General features: G+C 49.0%; 1 protein-coding gene across 26 annotated transcripts in view; it reads right to left on the bottom strand.

Annotated features, from left to right (window-relative positions):
* The window catches only part of KDM2B (lysine demethylase 2B), a 122,557-nt gene that overhangs the window by 10,804 nt on the left and 94,613 nt on the right, over positions 1 to 17,140 (bottom strand). For 20 of the 26 annotated variants that reach the window (XM_033836854.2, XM_033836859.2, XM_073790045.1 and 17 more), the window contains 5 exons: positions 8,027 to 8,251; positions 2,136 to 2,279; positions 840 to 926; positions 397 to 666; positions 107 to 220 (listed from right to left, as the gene is read on the bottom strand). In XM_033836854.2, the coding sequence (XP_033692745.1) occupies positions 107 to 220; positions 397 to 666; positions 840 to 926; positions 2,136 to 2,279; positions 8,027 to 8,251 (840 nt within the window). The remainder of the gene's footprint in view (positions 1 to 106; positions 221 to 396; positions 667 to 839; positions 927 to 2,135; positions 2,280 to 8,026; positions 8,252 to 17,140) is intronic. The other 6 variants (XM_033836855.2, XM_033836860.2, XM_033836861.2 and 3 more) reach the window with 2 other exon arrangements.

Raw genomic sequence — 17,140 nt, 5'->3', positions numbered from 1 at the left:
GTGCCTTGGAGGTCTGCGGCACTGGGTTCGAGGACCAGTGGGGCGGGGGCGGCCCGGGACTCGCGAGTCCCCGGGGCCTGGGGAGGGCGGGGCGACGTGGGAGCACCTGCTGCTGGAAGTAAGTGAGACTGGATCTCCACCAGGGGCTGAGGCTGCTGCCTAGAGGGGGCCTCGGCGAGAGGTGAGAGGAGGAACCGGGGGACGTTTGAAGCGTCGAGGCCTAAAGGGGTGGGAAGAGGAGTGACTCGCTGGTTTTCCCCTCCTTTCTCTCGGGCCGGGCTCTCAGGACTTCCGTGACTTCGGCTCTCCCCGCTGCCCATCCCCGCCCCCGCCCACGCGCCCCTGCACCCGGGACCAGCCAGGCCACCCCTCGCTGCCCGTCCCTCCCGGTCGTACTCGCTTGCGTCCACTCAGCTCCTGGGGCTTCTCGTATTTCCGCTTCCTCCTCAGGTGCACATCGTCTGACTTTCGGCGCAGGATGCCGTCAGGGGGCACCTTCTTGGGGTGCTCGTCTGGCCTGCGCCGGGGCGCCTCTTCACACTCACTCCTCCGCTTGGCAGGCTCCTGCCCCTCCTTGCTGTCCCGGTTCATCTTCTGCTCCTTGAGCAGGGAGCCGGGCAGGTTTGAGGCATACTTAAAGCCAGGGCCACGCTTTTGCTTGTAGGCCAAAAACAGAGAAGGAACACACGAACTGTATATCTTTGGACGTGCCCTTGCCCCCGAGTCCGCGGTACCCCTCAAGCCGACATCACCGTGGGCGGGGAGACAGGCTGGGTCTGGCAAGGCCAAGGTCTACCCCCTCCCGGGCTGACCCCTGGGACTTGGAGCCCGGCACTCACTTTCCCGGTCTTGCCGGCGTGGTTACACTTTGGACACTCCCAGCAGTTTGGAAGCTCATCGTTGACCACGCCCTCTGACTCCTTAATCTGGGAGGGACACACACCAGTCAGCAAGCAGGGAGGGGGTGGACAGGGCCAGCTCCTCCAAAAGCATCAACACCCCCTCCCAAAAGCCATTTCCATACCACCTCTGGCCAAGAGAAAACAAGAGTGGTTAAGATGGGTGGCTCTGCATTCAGGTCAGGGTTCAAATCCTGATAGTGCCTCTTCCTAGCTCAATGACCCTGGGCAAATCACTCCATCTCTGTGGGCCAGTGCCCTCAGCCATAAAATGGAGTGTGCCTATCTCACTGGAGTTATGTGAGAATTCAATGAGTTAACCTAGTGAAAGCAATTAGCTCAGGGCCTGGCACCCAGCAAGGACCCACAAACCATTCAGTCATTTAACAGCACCGAACTGGGTGCGTGGTTATCAGCAAGTGAGATGTGCTTTCCCTGGAGCTTCTGATCCGGGAGAGAGAGAAGTAACCAGGGGCCAGGGGAAAAGCACCTCCCCCTTTTCAGAGGGGGAGGTGTGTGTGCTGGGGAGAGGGGAGTGTCACGACAAACCCCACTACCAGCACCGAGGGAAAGGGGACGGACACCTCAGAGCTGAAGCACCCTTTGGGGCAGGCCCACTCTCATCTCTCTGAACACAGATAGAGCTGGGCTGATGGGAGGTGCCAAGTAGGCTGACATTCTCTTGAGGCAGAGGCATGAGGTATGTGTCAGCCCAGAGCAGTCTCTTCCTTTCAAAGGTGGAACCTGCTGCCCAAGACAGGCAGGCACAGCACGATGGTCCCCAGGAGGCAGTCCTGCCCTGGGCACACCAAGGGAACAGGTTCCTGGCACATGGGACAGGAATGCAACCACCTGTTGTTACAGGACCTGCCCTCCCCTGGCCCAGGCCTTTTTTCCCAGAAGCCTGAGAGCAGCCCAACTACCCACTCTCTCCCTCTGGCCCAGGTGCAAGACTCTGGGAACTCTCTGTGGTTCTGAGGTCCCAGGAGGTGGAATGTGTGTGTCTGTGTGTGTCTTCACTCCCTCAAAGACATGGGTGCAAGGTCTGAGCGACTCCAGAACCTTCTCGCCCTCAGCTTATCATCGGACACAGAGAATCCCCCAGACTCAGAGTCCTCCAGGGAGGGAACCTAGTCTCACTCCCCTCCACCCCCCAAACCCCTGCAGCATCAGCACCACCAGAGGCCCAGGGTGAGGCGCCAGGCGGCACAGCCAGATGCCCCCGAGGCTGCTCACCTTAAGGCATCCAGGGTGGATGATTTCGTTGCAGATGGAGCACTCCATGAGCATGAGGTTAAACTTGCCTTCTTCCTCTTCCACTGTGTCCTCTTTTCCTGCCTCGCCACACACTAGACACACGGCGGTGTGGGGCAGCACTGGCTGAAGAGCGGGGAGAACACACAGGGGTCAGCACGGCCGGGACCCCATGGGAAACACATCAAAGGCAATGAGGTACTCGCCTCGGGCCTTCCAGGAGCTGGGGGAGAACCAGCCCAGGCACTGCCCATCATTCATTCATTCATTCAAATTCTTATCTGGCTACTACCTCCACGTGCCAGGTACCACTCCAAGTGCTGGCTATAGCACTGAACCAGACAGATAAAAGTCTCTGCCATCCTGAGCTTACATTTTAGTGGAGGGAGGTGAGCAAAATGAAGAAGAGTCTGTTAGATGGTGACAAGGGAAATGGAGAAAAATAAAGCAAGGAGGGCCAGGTCAGCAGTGAGGTGGGAGAAAGGAGGGCTAATCAGAAACGCAGAGGTCAGGGACAGCCTGACCTCTGAGAAAAGACCTGCAGGAGGAGGTGGGGCATGAACCGAGCCCAGATCTGTAGGGGCTGAGGCCGCATCTCTCCAGCGGCTATCAAAGCACAGTCTAAGAACTCCGGGTCCTCAAGACTTTACAGGGAGGTCAAACTATCTTCAGAATACCACTAAGACATCATCTGCCTTTTTCACTGTGTTGACACTTGCACTGATGGGTGAGACTGCTGGCACCTGTCAGGGCAGAGGCTCCAATGTGCCCAGGCAGTCGCTGGGCCGTTCCTGGCCACATGCTCCTTAAAAAGCTCACCAGTTTCATTTAAGGATATCTTTGATAAAGCAGTAAGAATTATTAATTTTATTAAAACTCTGACCTCCGAGTACACATTCTTTTAATATTCTGCGTGACAAAATAGGAAGTATGCATCAACTACTTCAGCTGAACACCAAAGGATGACGGTTATCTAAAGGAAAAGCTCTTGTGATCAAGCCGTGAACTGAACTGGTCACTTTCTCCATAGAACACCATTTTACTTGAAAGAATGACTGATTATTTAAAAAAAAAAAAAAAAAGGGTATTGGCACATCTTCTCAAAGATGAAATAAGTAAGTCTGTCACTTTCAGAAATATCACTTAAAACATTTGTTGCAGATGATGAAATTTGAATTTTCAAACAAAAATCAGAATTTTGGAAAACTTACATCAGCCACTGTGAACTAGACAGTTTCCTGATACTTAAAGAATTTTCTGAGGACACTGGTGCTGGTGTTAACAAATGTGTGTTTTTTTTTTTTAAACACTGTATAACACTATGTACCCCTATTTGGAAAATCTGTAAAACTCAGTGAGCCAGTGTTTTCCAAATGACCAATATCTGATGTTATAACATTAGGCATAAGCAAATGAGGGGCAAGAACGACTAATGAATTTTAATGTAACAGTAGGAAAAGTTCACTGATACAGATTCAGATTCCACATTGCAACTAACCTTTAAGCACTTGCCACCTGTTGAGCTCTGGTGGTGGATGAGAAGTATATCCATGATTATCTGAAAAGGCTATTAAAAGACTCCTCCCATGGGCTTCCCTGGTGGCGCAGTGGTTGAGAGTCCGCCTGTCGATGCAGGGGACACGGGTTCGTGCCCTGGCCCGGGAGGATCCCACGTGCCGCGGAGCGGCTGGGCCCGTGAGCCATGGCCGCTGAGCCTGCGTGTCCGGAGCCTGTGCCCCGCAACGAGAGAGGCCACAGCAGTGAGAGGCCCGCATACCACAAAAAACAATAAAACAAACAAATAAACAAAAAAAGACTCCTCCCAGGAATTCCCTGGCAGTCCAGCGGTTTCCAGCGGTTCGGACTCCACGCTTTCACAGTCATAAGCTGAGCAGCGCAGACCCACCCACCAAAAAAGACTCCTCCCTTTTTCAACTACATATTTATGAGGCCAGGTTTTCCTCATATAGTGCCTCAAAACAACATCACAGAATGAATATAGAAGCATATATGAAAATCTAGGTCTTTTCTACTGAACCTGGCATAAAAAAGATTTACAAAAACATATAACAATGCTATTTTTCCTACTAATCATTTTTGTTTCCGAAGATGTTATTTCTCCTAAAAATGTTATTTATGTTAACATGTAGTGGGTTTCTTATAATTTTTAAATGAATTCAAAATATTTAAAATTTTTTATTACAGTAATATTAATAAATAACCCACATAAATGAAAGCTCTTTGGGGTTTTCATAACTTTTAAGAGAGCAAAGGGGTCCCAAGACCACAAAGTTTGAGCGCTGATGTATTAGACTATAAACCCCTGCGGACAAGCTCTCACTCTCTCCTCCTTATAAACGTCCACCTCCCAGTACTTGGGATCCAGAAGAAACACACAACCAATTTTTATTAAACTGAGTTAGAATAGCTTCAAATAAGCTGGGATATACACTCCACCAATAACTGGAAAAGTCTGTAAAATGGATAGAACACTGAAGGCAAAAGAGTCATCATTCGTTCAGACTCTGAAGTAGGTGAGGAGAGACAGAACCAGTCTTTGCAAAGTTACTGCAGGAGGGGAAACCCACCCAGGGCTACAGGGAGAGGGTGCTGGGCAGTGGGAAGGGATAAAGTCTGTGGAGGAAGCCTCCGCCATGGGAAGAGAGAGACTCACTCATCAGGAAAAAGGGCCTGGAAGAGTAGTAGAGGTGGGCCTGCCTGGGTCAGAGGTAGGTAGAACATGGCAGGAAGTGCCCCAACAAAGTGCGAAGCCTGGAAGAAGAGCAAGGACCTCAAGTGAGGGTCGGGCTAAGGTTGCATTTGCCATCAGTCCCAGGTTGGAGAGGAAGACACACACAAAAGTGAGGTTTCCTTCAACCGACAATCCCTGTGTCAGGCACTGGGCCAGACACCAGGGCTGCAAAGAACAGGTGACAGCAGAGACAGCTTCCTGTAACTGGACCTGGGTCACTGGAGGGAAGGTGAGGGTGAAAGAGAAAGTATGGCTAAAGAGGAAGAGACGGGGACTTCCCTGGTGGCGCAGTGGTTAAGAATTCGCCTGCCAATGCAGGGGACATGGGTTCAAGCCCTGGTCCAGAAAGATCCCACATGCGGTGGAGCAACTAAGCTCGGGTGCCACAACTACTGAGCCTGTGCTCTAGAGACCGTGCTCCGCAACAAGAGAAGCCACTGCAATGAGAAGCCCACCCACCATAACAGAGTAGACCCTGCTCGCCACAACTAGAGAAAGCCCACGCGCAGCAATGAAGACCTAACACAGCCAAAAATATTAATTAAAAAAAAAAAATAAGAGGAAGAGAGGGTCCTGGGGCACTGCTAACATGCCAAGTTTTAGGTGACACTGTTCTCAAAACCGAGAGTCCCTATGGACAACTTCTCTTAAACCATGACAGAATGCAATAAGTCATGGACCCTCACTCCAGAAAAATGCACATACACACAGGCACACATATAAAAATCTGTATTTAATTTCAAGGGGGCGCTCAAACTCCCTGAAATCCATTCAAATGGCCTGGTACAGATGACAAAAACACAAGCAACGAAACTGCAAAACGTCTACACAGCAAAGGAAACAAGAGAGTGAAAAGGCAACGTACATAATGAGAGAAAATATTTACAAACCATGTTATCTGATAAGGGGTTAATATCCAGAATATATGAAGAATTCTATAACTCAACAACAAAATACAAACAATCCAATTTTAAAATAGGCAAAGGACTTCAACAGACCTTTGTACAAAGAAGGCCTACAAATGACCAACAATCACATGAAAAGATGCTCAACATCACTAATCATCAGAGAAATGTAAATCAAAACCACAGTGAGGTATCACCTCACACTCATTAGGATGGCCACTATCAAAAAAGAAAAAAATAGGGACGTCCCTGGTGGCGCAGTGGTTGAGAATCTGTCTGCTAATGCAGGGGACACGGGTTCGAGCCCTGGTCTGTGAGGATCCCACATGCCGCGGAGCAACTAGGCCCATGAGCCACAACTACTGAGCCTGCACGTCTGGAGCCTGTGCTCTGCAACAAGAGAGGCCCGCGCACCACGATGAAGAGTGGCCCCCGCTGGCCACAACTAGAGAAAGCCCTCGCACAGAAACGAAGACCCAACAGCAAAAATTAATTAATTAATTAAAACTCCTACCCCCAACATCATCTTTAAAAAAAAAAAAAAGAAAAGAAGAAAAAAATAACAAGTGTTGGCAAGGATGTGGAAAAGCTGAAACCCTTGTGCACTATTGGTGGGAATGTGAAATAGAGCAACCACTGTGGGAAACAGTATGGAGATTACTCAATTAAAAACAAAATGACCATATGATCCAATAATCCTACTTCTGATTGAGAGATATATATATATATATATATATATATATATAACAATATGCTTTTGGATATAGCAATATATCCAAAAGAATGCAAAGCAGGATCTCAAAGAGATACTGGCACACCCATGTTCACTGCAGCATTATTCACAATAGCCAAGAGGTGGAAGCAACTTAAATGTCCATGAGTAGATAAACAGATAAAGAAAATGCAGCACATCCATACAAGCGAACGCTATTCAGCCTTTAAAAAGAAGGAAATCCTGACACATGCTACAATGTGGATGAACCCTGAAAACATTAAAGCTAAGTGAAATAAGCTCACAGAGGGAGACATCCTGCCTGAATCCACTTACATGAGGTGTCCAAAGTAGTCACAATTAGAAACAAAGTAGAAAGGTGGTTGCCCAGGGCTGGGGGAGGAGTTGCTGTTCAATGGATATAGAGTTTCCATTTGGCAAGATGAAAAAGTTCTAGAGATCAGTTTGCACAACAACGAGCATATAAGTAATATCACTGAACTGTACACTTAAAAATGGTCAAGATGGTAAAGTGTCTAAGTTTTGGACCACAATTTTAAAAAGAAAGACAGACATAAAGAAAACACAAGCAGTATGTGTTGGAGGGAGAAGGGGAAGGTGCCCCAAGCTTGGAGGGGCATCAGCAGCCAGGCAGGAAGCCTCGCCTGATGCCAGGCTGGGCCTGTGAGGGTCTTGCCCAGGGCCAAGGATCCTGTCCCTCCTGCTGAGCCTGCTTTCCTGTGGGAGCACGGAGATCACTGCTCCCTCAGGGAGGACCCCGGGGCCCGGAGCCGTGCCCCAAGGAAGGCAGAATGCCTGAGAGTGTGCAGGGGGGATACACGAGCAGAGCCAGGACCTTGCTGAGTTGCCAGAGCCTGAGACCACTGCCCTGTCCTGGGGCAAGGCTGGAGGCCAGGCGAGATGGCCTGGAGGGGCAGGCCAAGCTTTCCAGCGGCCCAGCTCCTCCTGGACACCATAAATCAGTCCTCCTTCTCTGGGACGGCCCCCTCAGGAGGGGCACTGACCTTCCACCCAGACCTCTGACTTCGAAGGCAGGACAGGAAGGAAGGGAGGGCCCAGAACCATCATGAACTGGACCATAAATGTTGGCAACAGGGTCACAGACAGGACAGGCTGCCCTGACATCTTTAATGGCAGAGACTTCAAAGTACTCAGTCATCTAGGGAAGGAAGGAGTTATAAGACCAGCAGACTATGAAGGAAAGGGAGCCTGAGCACATGGCAGGACCCCAGAGTCCTGCAGTGTGGAATCTGAAAACAGCATTAGTCTCCCCTTTCTTCCCAGGAGGGAGCACCCCTCCGGGGTTTCTGCTGCGGCCACGTTCTCTTCAAGCGGAGGGACTGGACAGACCAACGAAAAGAGGAACAGACTGGCCTGAGGCACAGGTGGGGCCTGCATTCAGGAGCCAAGGAAGGGCTGCCACCTCCACTCCCGGGGGAGAAGCACCGCAGCCACTGGGAGGGGCGCCCCTGGGGGCACTCACCGCGATGCACTGCCGCATGATGCAGCTCTGCTTCATCCGCCCGGGGCCCCCGAACTTCTTCATGTCCTTGCAGAAATGGCACTCTCCACACTCCGTCCGCAGGCAGGCCTCGCACTTGCGGCATCGCGTCCGGCGCCGGCGAGCTCCTGCCGTGGTCCGGTTGGCGGCCAACTTCACCGCAGAGGCAGGGCCCAGCTTCCCCTTGGGCCGACCTACGGCCCGGTTCTGTGGGAGCACACACAGGACTGGTGAGATGGGGGCCCGCAGGGCCGGCCAGGCCCCGAGTCCGGGGGGTTATGGGTTGAAGTGTGTTCACCCAAAAGATATGTTGAAGTCCTAACCCCACAAACTCAGAACGTGACCTTACTTGGAAATTGGGTCTTTACAGACGAAACTTTTAAAATATGGTCACGAGGGTGGCCCTAATCCAATAGGACTGGTGTCCTTGTGAAAGGGGTAAATTTGGACACAAGCACAGAGAAGTCTTATGTGAAGACACAGAGAGAAGACGGCCATGTGCCTGGAGGGATGCCGCCATCTACAAGCCAAGAAACGTCAAGGAAGCCAGCAAAAGCCAGAAGCTGGAAGAGGCAAGGAAGGGTCCTTGCCTAGAGCCGTCACAGAAAGCACCGCCCTGCAACACCTTGACTTCTGACTTCTAGGCTCCAGAACTGTGAGAGAATACGTTTGTTTAAGCCACCCAGTTTTTCTGGGTTTAAATTTTTGTTTGTTTAAATTTTTGTTTGTTTGTTTAAATTTTCATTGGAGTATAGTTGCCTTACAATGTTGTGTTAGTTTCTGCTGTACAGCCAAGTAAATCAGCTTTATGTACAAATATATCCCCTCTTTTTTAGATTTCCTTCCCATCTAGGTCACCCTGAGTAGAGTTCCCTGTGCTATACGGTAGGTTCTCATTGATTGCCTATTTTATACATAGTATCAATAGTGTATATATGTCAATCCCAATCTCCCAAGTCATCCCACCAACACCCCTTCCTCCCTTGGCATCCGTACGTTAAGCCACCCCGTTTGTGGTGCTCCACTATGGCAGCCCTGGGAAGCTGACAGGGACACCCTGCTTTGGAGAGCAGTACACCTGGCTCTAGAGCCTTCTGCGCCCCCCCCACCCCGCCCCACATCAGGCCAGGCTCCTCGGGCTACCTGTGCTTCCGCAGGGAGGCCACACAATCCGCCTCTGTTCCCTCTGCCAGGGACACCCACCCCTCCCCGCCCCACTAGACTAATGCCTGCTCAGGCTGCAGGACCCAGTTCAAACACTGCCTTCTCCTGGCAGCCCTTCCTGACCGCCCTGCACTGGGCCCCTGTCACAGCATAACTGTCTGTTCTCTCATGGGTCTTCCCTTTGAGACAGGGACTCAGAAAGGCAGTTATGGAGGGTGTCTTGTCACCACTGTCCCTCGACAAGATGGCTGGCACCTAGCATGTGCTCAATAAACCAGACCCCAAGAGAATGAGACAGTAAACCCTAAGGAACTGATTTCTGAGAACTTCTCCCTGTGACTCAGGGAAACACAGGCAGATGAACAGAAAGTGGTACTAAATGCTGAACAGGGCACAAGCCAGCCACATGTCCTGCTCTGAGGTCCTTACAACCTGGCCACCAGCCCCAGAGCCTCTTGCAAACCAGGATCAGAGACCAGCCGCTGGGACACTGTCCACCCAGGATCAGAAGTAGGCAGGACCAGGATGGTTGGGAGAGTGTCTCACCTAAAGCACCTTTCTGAGTTTGCTGAAAAATGGTTCATCCCTCCGTCAGAGAGACACACTCTCACCCCGAAACTATCTGATCTAATTGGCATCGAAAGCTTAAAGCCCATCTCAGCCAATTAAACAAGCTTCAGTCCATCTCAGGCTTTTCATTTTAATTGCTTGTCATATGTGGATCCCTAAACAAAATCCCATCGCTCGCTAGCTCCTGGGCCCCGAAGTGTTGTTACGATGTACCACAGTGCAGAGGATCTTCCTTCCAGGGACCCCCTCTCCCACAATGCATACAGCTCCCCACCCCCAAACTACTGGGGCTGCTTAGAAACTTACAACCACATCAGCAAGGGAAACAGTCCATGGTTCTCCGAGAATCAAGCCTTGACCCCCATCATCTTATCCTGCAGAGCCATGGTCCCTGTGCAGACCCGAAGGTCCCACATACACCTTTTGGTATTGACACCTCAAGTGGATCCCTTCCCTCAGATTTTTTCCCCAAAAGCCTGCAGCATTCAAGGAAACTGCGAAGCCTCTGGTGGTGAGGCACCCACGTCAGGAAGCGCTGCGGCTCTGGATCTTCATCCCTCTCAACTTGCTCTGAACCCCAAAGAGGAAAGGAGATCCAGCTCCACTGGCCCACGTGTCCTCACCTCCCTGTGCCCTGACCCTGCCCCTCCCACAAGCCACCCCACCCGGTGGGGTGAGGGGCTGCCCCAATGCAAGTTACTCCTCCTGTAAGCAGTGGAGGGCCTCCCCACGCACCACAGCCCAGGGAGGTCTGGGGCCCCTAGTCATGGACATGGGCAGTTCTGCAGCCGTGGCACCGCCTGTCAATTCAGGTCAGGTCTTGCTGCCAGATGAGTAATGGGGAAAAAAAAAAAAAATCAGTTTTCAGAGACTTTAGATTTGAGAACAGCACGTAAGGGACTGTGGACCTGAAAACTAAGCAGCAAGGAGTGCTGAGTAGAAGCAGGGATGACACGGACGGTGACAGCAGTGCCGGTGGGTACTTTCAAGTGCCTGTCATCCTGCTCTTCATTTTACATATGATATTACCTAATTTCCCAATAATAACCCTACGAGAGATGCCATTTTTCAGATGAGGAAACTGGAGCTAGAGGTTAAGAGACCGGCTCAAGGTCACGGAGCCAGCAGAGGATGTGCGTCTAAACACTAAAACCACATCTAAACACTATAAACCACAGTGATGCACAGGCCAAGTAGGACAAGAGACGCCAGAGTCCATGGGAACTGACCACACGCCCTGGAAGGGGCCCACAGCTAGTGCCTTGATGCCCTTAGTAGGACAGGTGCCAACAGGAGGTGCAGAGAAGCACATCAATTTCCAGAGAAATGGAGACCAGGAAGGTTTCTCCCTCTCTTCACAGCCTGGAAGACTCTCTGGTAAAGAGCACACATCCTGTTAGCAACCCACTCCTCAAATCCCTGAAACATGGGCCAAGGGGTGGGCGATTCAAAGCCTTGAGTCAGGTACAGAGAAGGCAGCCCATGGTTCAGGCTCCAAGGACAAAACCAGAGGTGAAGGGCTCACTCTGACCCTGGAGCAGGAGAGTGTAAGAACTAGTTTCTTTGGTGAAGGACTGAGAAAAAGAAAAAATTTCAGGAGTCCAAACATGGCTCTTGCCTCCCACTCAGGAGCGTCAGGTATACATAGCAGCTGAGCACCTCCAGCCTCTCTGGCCACTCAAAAGTAAGAGAGTTGGGTCGATCCGGCCACAGTCACAAAGCTTGTACTTGACTGTGAAACAAGCCCACCTTCCTGTGCTTTCCAAAGTTCATTCTCATCTGAAGAGGCACTTTTCCAAACGATGAAAAAAACCAAATCCGCCCCAATCTCGATGGCAGCTGAGACATCCTGGAAAATGACAACGTCTTGAAGGAAGAGGTATAAGGGTGGCTGTTTCCAAAGACCTTGTTTCAGGCCCTCTCTGCCAGGTTGCCAAACAAGCTAGAAAAGCTGATGCTGCCTGCAGCTTCGCGGGCCAGCTTGCTGGTCAGGAGTCAACTGAGCAACACTTGTAATGCAGGATCCTCCTAAAGACCACTGAGAAAATCAACAGGTAAGAAAGACATCGAAGGGTCTCTATTAGGGAAGGTGAAACATGCCTCGTTTTGGCTTCTGTCCTAACCTCTTTTCGGTGACATCTAAAGGTTCACAAACCAATACTCAATTCTGCTCTATCCTACCTGTGCATCTATTCATTCAAGTAACCCAGAATGCCCCTTTGTTAATTTCAGCCTGAAATGTTCTTCTCAGCAAAAGAGAACGATGGCATCCACTGACTTCACATACAAACCAGCCTCCCAAAGCCGTTTGTTGATTTTATCAGCCCAGAACTCATATCCTCAGCTCCATCTGGTTAGGAAAATTGAGTCCACACACCCATACACACAAATCTTAGTATTCCAACACTTCTTCTCCATCAACATCTCACAAGTATCGTCCTTAAAAGGAATACTATTGGTAAATATTTTTAAAAATAAAATTTAAAAAGGAATACTATTGGGCTTCCCTGGTGGTGCAGTAGTTGAGAATCTGCCTGCCAATGCAGGGGACACAGGTTCGAGCCCTGATCCGGGAAGATCCCACATGCCGCGGAGCAACTAAGCCTGTGCACCACCTACTACTGAGCCTGCGCTCTAGAGCCTGCGAGCCACAACTACTGAGCCCGAGTGCCATAACTACTGAAGCCCGTGCACCTAGAGCCCATGCTCCACAACAAGAGAAGCCACCCAATGAGAAGCCCGTGCACTGCAACGAAGAGTAGCCCCTGCTTGCTGCAACTAGAGATAGAGAAAAGCCCGTGAGCGGAAACGAAGACCCAACGCAGCCAAAAATAAAAACTAGAAAAAACAAAAAGGAATACTATTGAGGTAGTTCATTTCATTCCACAAATATTAACTAAGTGCCTCCTATCAGATCCTATTCTCCAGAATATTCATGGGCAGAACCTTCAATCCCTAATTTCTAAAATACTGCAATTAACATTACTTGGATTAACCTGAATTAGTGAAAAGATATCCCATGTTAATGGACTGAAAGATAATACTGTTAAAGGAAACAACAGAGAAGTTTCCAAATAAAGTGGAAACAAAGTGGTCCACAAATTCAATGCAACCCCGACGAAAGTCACAGCTGGCTCATCTGCAGAAATTGATAGGCTGATCCTAAAATTCATGTGGAGGGAATTCCCTAGTGGTCCAGTGGTTAGGACTCCACACTTCTATTGCAGGGGGCCTGGGTTCAATCCCTGGTCAGGGAACTAAGATCCCGCAAGCCGTGTGGCATGGCCAAAAATAAAATAAAATTTAAAAATTAAGATGAAATTCATGTGGAAATGCAAGGGACCTGAAATAACCAAAACACTCTTGCAAATGAAGAACAAAGTTGGAGGACTTACACTTCCTGATTTCAAAACTTACTATGAAACTACAGTAAACGAAACAGTGTGGTAGTGGCATAAGGATGGATATACAGATCAGTGAACTACAATTGAGAGTTCAGAAATAAAGCCTCACAATATTTATGGCCAACTGATTTTCGACAGGGTTGTCAAGACAATTCAGCGGGGAAAGAACAGACTTTTCAACAAACAGTGTGGGGATAAATGGATATCCACATACAAAAGGATGAAGTTGGACCCTTACATCACACAATATAAAAAATTAACCCCAAAATGGATAGAAGACCTAAATGTAAGGGCTAAAACATAAACTCTAAGAAGAAAGCATAAGGGTAACTCTTCATGACCTTGGATGAGGCAATGATTTTTTGGATATGACACCAAAAGCACAGGTGACAAAAGAAGATAAACTGGACTTCAAAATTTTAAACTTTTATAAAGCAGAAACTAACACACCATTGTAAAGCAATTATACCCCAATAAAAATGTTTAAAAAAAGACACAATTGTAAGTATAAAAAAAATTTTAAACTTTTGTGCTTAAAAGAGCACTATCAAGTATGAAGAAGGGACTTCCCTGGTGGCGCAGTGGTTAAGAATCCTCCTGCCAATGTAGGAGACATGGGTTCAAGCCCTGGCCAGGGAAGATCCCACATACTGCGGAGCAACTAAGCCCGTGTGCCAAAACTACTGAGCCTGCGCTCTAGAGCCCGCGAGCCACAACTACTGAGCCCACGTGCTGCAACTACTGAAGCCCATGCGCCGAGCCCATGCTCCGCAACAAGAGAAGCCACCGCAATGAGAAGCCCGCGCACCGCAACGAAGAGTAGCCCCCGCTCGCCACAACTAGAGAAAGTCCGTGCACAGCAATGAAGACCCAACGCAGCCAAAAAATAAATAAATTTATAAAAAAAAAAAAAAAAAAAGTATGAAGAAGAATGGGAGAAATTATATGCAAATTATACACCTGGTAAGGGTTGTATCCTTAAGGTATAAAACAACTCAACAATAGAAAGACAAATATCCCAATTTTAAAATGAGCAAAGGAGGACTTCCCTGGTGGCGCAGTGGTTAAGAATCCACCTGCCAATGCAGGGGACATGAGTTCGAGCCCTGGTCCGGGAAGATCCCACATGCCACAGAGCAACTAAGCTCGTGCGCCACAACTACTGAGCCCATGTGCTACAACGACTGAAGCCTGTGCACCTAGATCCCGTGCTCTGCAACAAGAGAAGCCCGCACACCACAACGAAGAGTAGCCCTCACTCGCTGCAACTAGAGAAACCCTGCGCGCAGCAAGAAAGACCCAATGCAGCCCAAAATAAATAAATTAAATAAAATGAGCAAAGGATTTAAGCAGATAATTCTCCCCCCCCCCGAAAAAAAGATATACAAATAGGCAATAAGCACATGAAAAAATGTGCGACATCACTAGCCAATAGAGCATGTGATCTATGCTAGACTCATTCATTCACCCCCCTCACTCACACTTTCACCCACCTACCCACCCAACTGTTTTCTGGCTGTGAATTATGTACAGACTCAATGCTAGGTGCTGGGACTACAAAGATGAGTAAGATGTGTTTGTTCCATACTCTCAAAGGCACTACAGTCTGGGGGAAGAAAGACATGTTACCACATAAACACACTGCAACACAGTGATGATAATATCAAAAGCTAACATGTGCTGAAGCAACACTCTTTTCAATATTTATATCGATAACCTATGAGGTAGGAACTATTATCATCTCCATTTAGAAATAAGGAAACTGAGGCGCAGTGCAGTTAAGTAGTCTCCCCAGTGTCATACTGCCAATAAATGAGAAGCCGAGATACCCAGGTGATGGCTCTAAAGCCTGGGCTCTGGCAATGCTGACCCAGAAGGAATGCCTCATTTCACTGGGAAGGGAGGCTGGGAAAAGTGTCAGACACAGGGGGTGGTGACTAAAACGAGTCTTAGAGGGAGGATAGGACACTGCAGGCCAGGAGTAGGGGTGGGGTTAGGGAGTGAATATTCTAGGCAGAAGGAAGAGTAAGATAGAGATGTGAAACCAGATAACACATTCAAGGAATAGCTTGATATGACTGCTGGAAAACTGCCCTGAAGTGGCAGGAGCCTAAACCTGCAGGCCCCGTACGTCACATTACAGAAATAGTGGCCCCTGTAAGAGCAGTTAAAGGACTTACATGCAGGAGCAACATGATCGTATTTTGGCAACACTGGGGGGAGTGAATTTTTTTGGTGGTGGGCAAGATGAAAGACAGGGAGATGAGCTGAGGATGCTACAGCAGTCCGGGATGAGAGTTATGAAGGCTTGAGTAGAAGTCATAGAAGGAATGAGGACGAGGGGATGATTCAGGGATGTTTTAGAAGCAGAGCCGGTTTAGAAGACCCAGGAGACTGACTGCACAGGGAGCATGCAAGCAGGAAGAGTCCTGGAAGACTCTGAGGTTTCGGGCTTGAGCGACAGAAGAACAAGGGGCTCAGGAGAGAGAACTAGAAACCACCATGCACACATGGAATCTGAAGGACCCACGGGACGTCCAAGGAAGGTGGCCAGCAGCAGCCAGGAGGGACCAGCGCTGAGATACACAGCTGGGGATCAGCATCGCGTAGTGCTGAACTACTTAATACTTAAGTCCGCGAGGTTGTTCAGGGAGAACGGGCAGAGTGAAAAGAGGGTCCTGGGCAGTACCTTCAAGACTGAAAACATCCAAGGGCCGGGTGAAAAAGAGCAACCTGCTAAGGAATGGCCAGAAAGGCAGGAAAAGCAGCAGGAGCCTGTGGCATCACTGGAGCCAGGGAAGAGTTTCAAGAAGGCAGCGGGCTAGAGTTTCAACTGTCAAGAGGAGTCAGAAGAACAGTAAACGTGGCTGTCTGTTTTTACAATTCAGACAGTTCTTTGTTCCTCACCAAACTGCTGCTAACAGGAGCACACTGACGCTTAGCCCCATGAAGGTTAGCCAGAGCCCCAAACAGCGTGGAATTCCTTGTCGTGCTAACGTTGCCTTCAACTGTACAACAAATTTGTTTCAACATCATGTCTGTTCCCAAATCTTCAAGTATAATGGATATCCCAGGAAAAGCTGGATTTTAGCTGCGCTGCAGGGCCCTTAACACACACCTGCAGACTCCAGGGAGGGCTTTGGTTTGTTTACATCCTCAGAGTAAGGAGCAAGAGAATGAAAACACAGGAGCTACCAGAAACCCAGGGGATGGGCAGACCTCTGGAGAATCTGAGGAAAGCTAAGGACCTTTTCCCTAGAAAAATGCCCCTGCGCACAAAGTCACAAAACTTTCGTATGTAATTTTGGGAAGCTTCAGGGACCCATATGAAAATTTCACTCTTTAAGCAATTATAATGAGTAACACAGTGATTATAGCCATATAAATTTCTGAGATCTTCTTCAGCATAATTTCCTAATTTTCTTTTTTATTTTGGCCACACCACACGGCATGCAGGATCTTAGTTCCCTGATCAGGGATAGAACCCATATCCCCTGCAATGGAAGTGCGGAGTCATAACCACTGGACTGCCAGGGAATTCCCTCTAATTATTTTTTTTAACAAACAGGCAGTAATCATTTTTAGTAAAAAATAAAAAAAAAAAAGAAATAATTCTATTTTCATTTCAGGGGTTAAAAAAACACAAGATGGAATTCTCCTTACTAAGAGTCCTTCTTTGAGTGGCATCTCCTCAAACTAAAAAGCAGAGCTGAAGAATTTTCCAGCATGTTCTGCACTGGAGAAGCAAAGGAAGTCCATGGGAGAAGGCCCAGCCAAGGGTCTCTCCTGCCCCGGGCCCAACATCTGGAGCAGTGGAAACCCAAGCTGCTGTGGGAAGGCATGGGGCAGACAGGCCAGCCTAGCAGGACAGGCATAAGGGAGCCTGATACCGCCCAGGACTGAACACCAGCCTCGAGAGGGGACGAGGGAAGGACACAGACTTTTAAGACAGAGCAGG

Source organism: Tursiops truncatus, chromosome 13 (assembly GCF_011762595.2).
Source record: "Tursiops truncatus isolate mTurTru1 chromosome 13, mTurTru1.mat.Y, whole genome shotgun sequence".
NCBI lineage: Eukaryota > Metazoa > Chordata > Mammalia > Artiodactyla > Delphinidae > Tursiops > Tursiops truncatus.
This window is presented reverse-complemented; position numbering and strand designations above follow the sequence as displayed.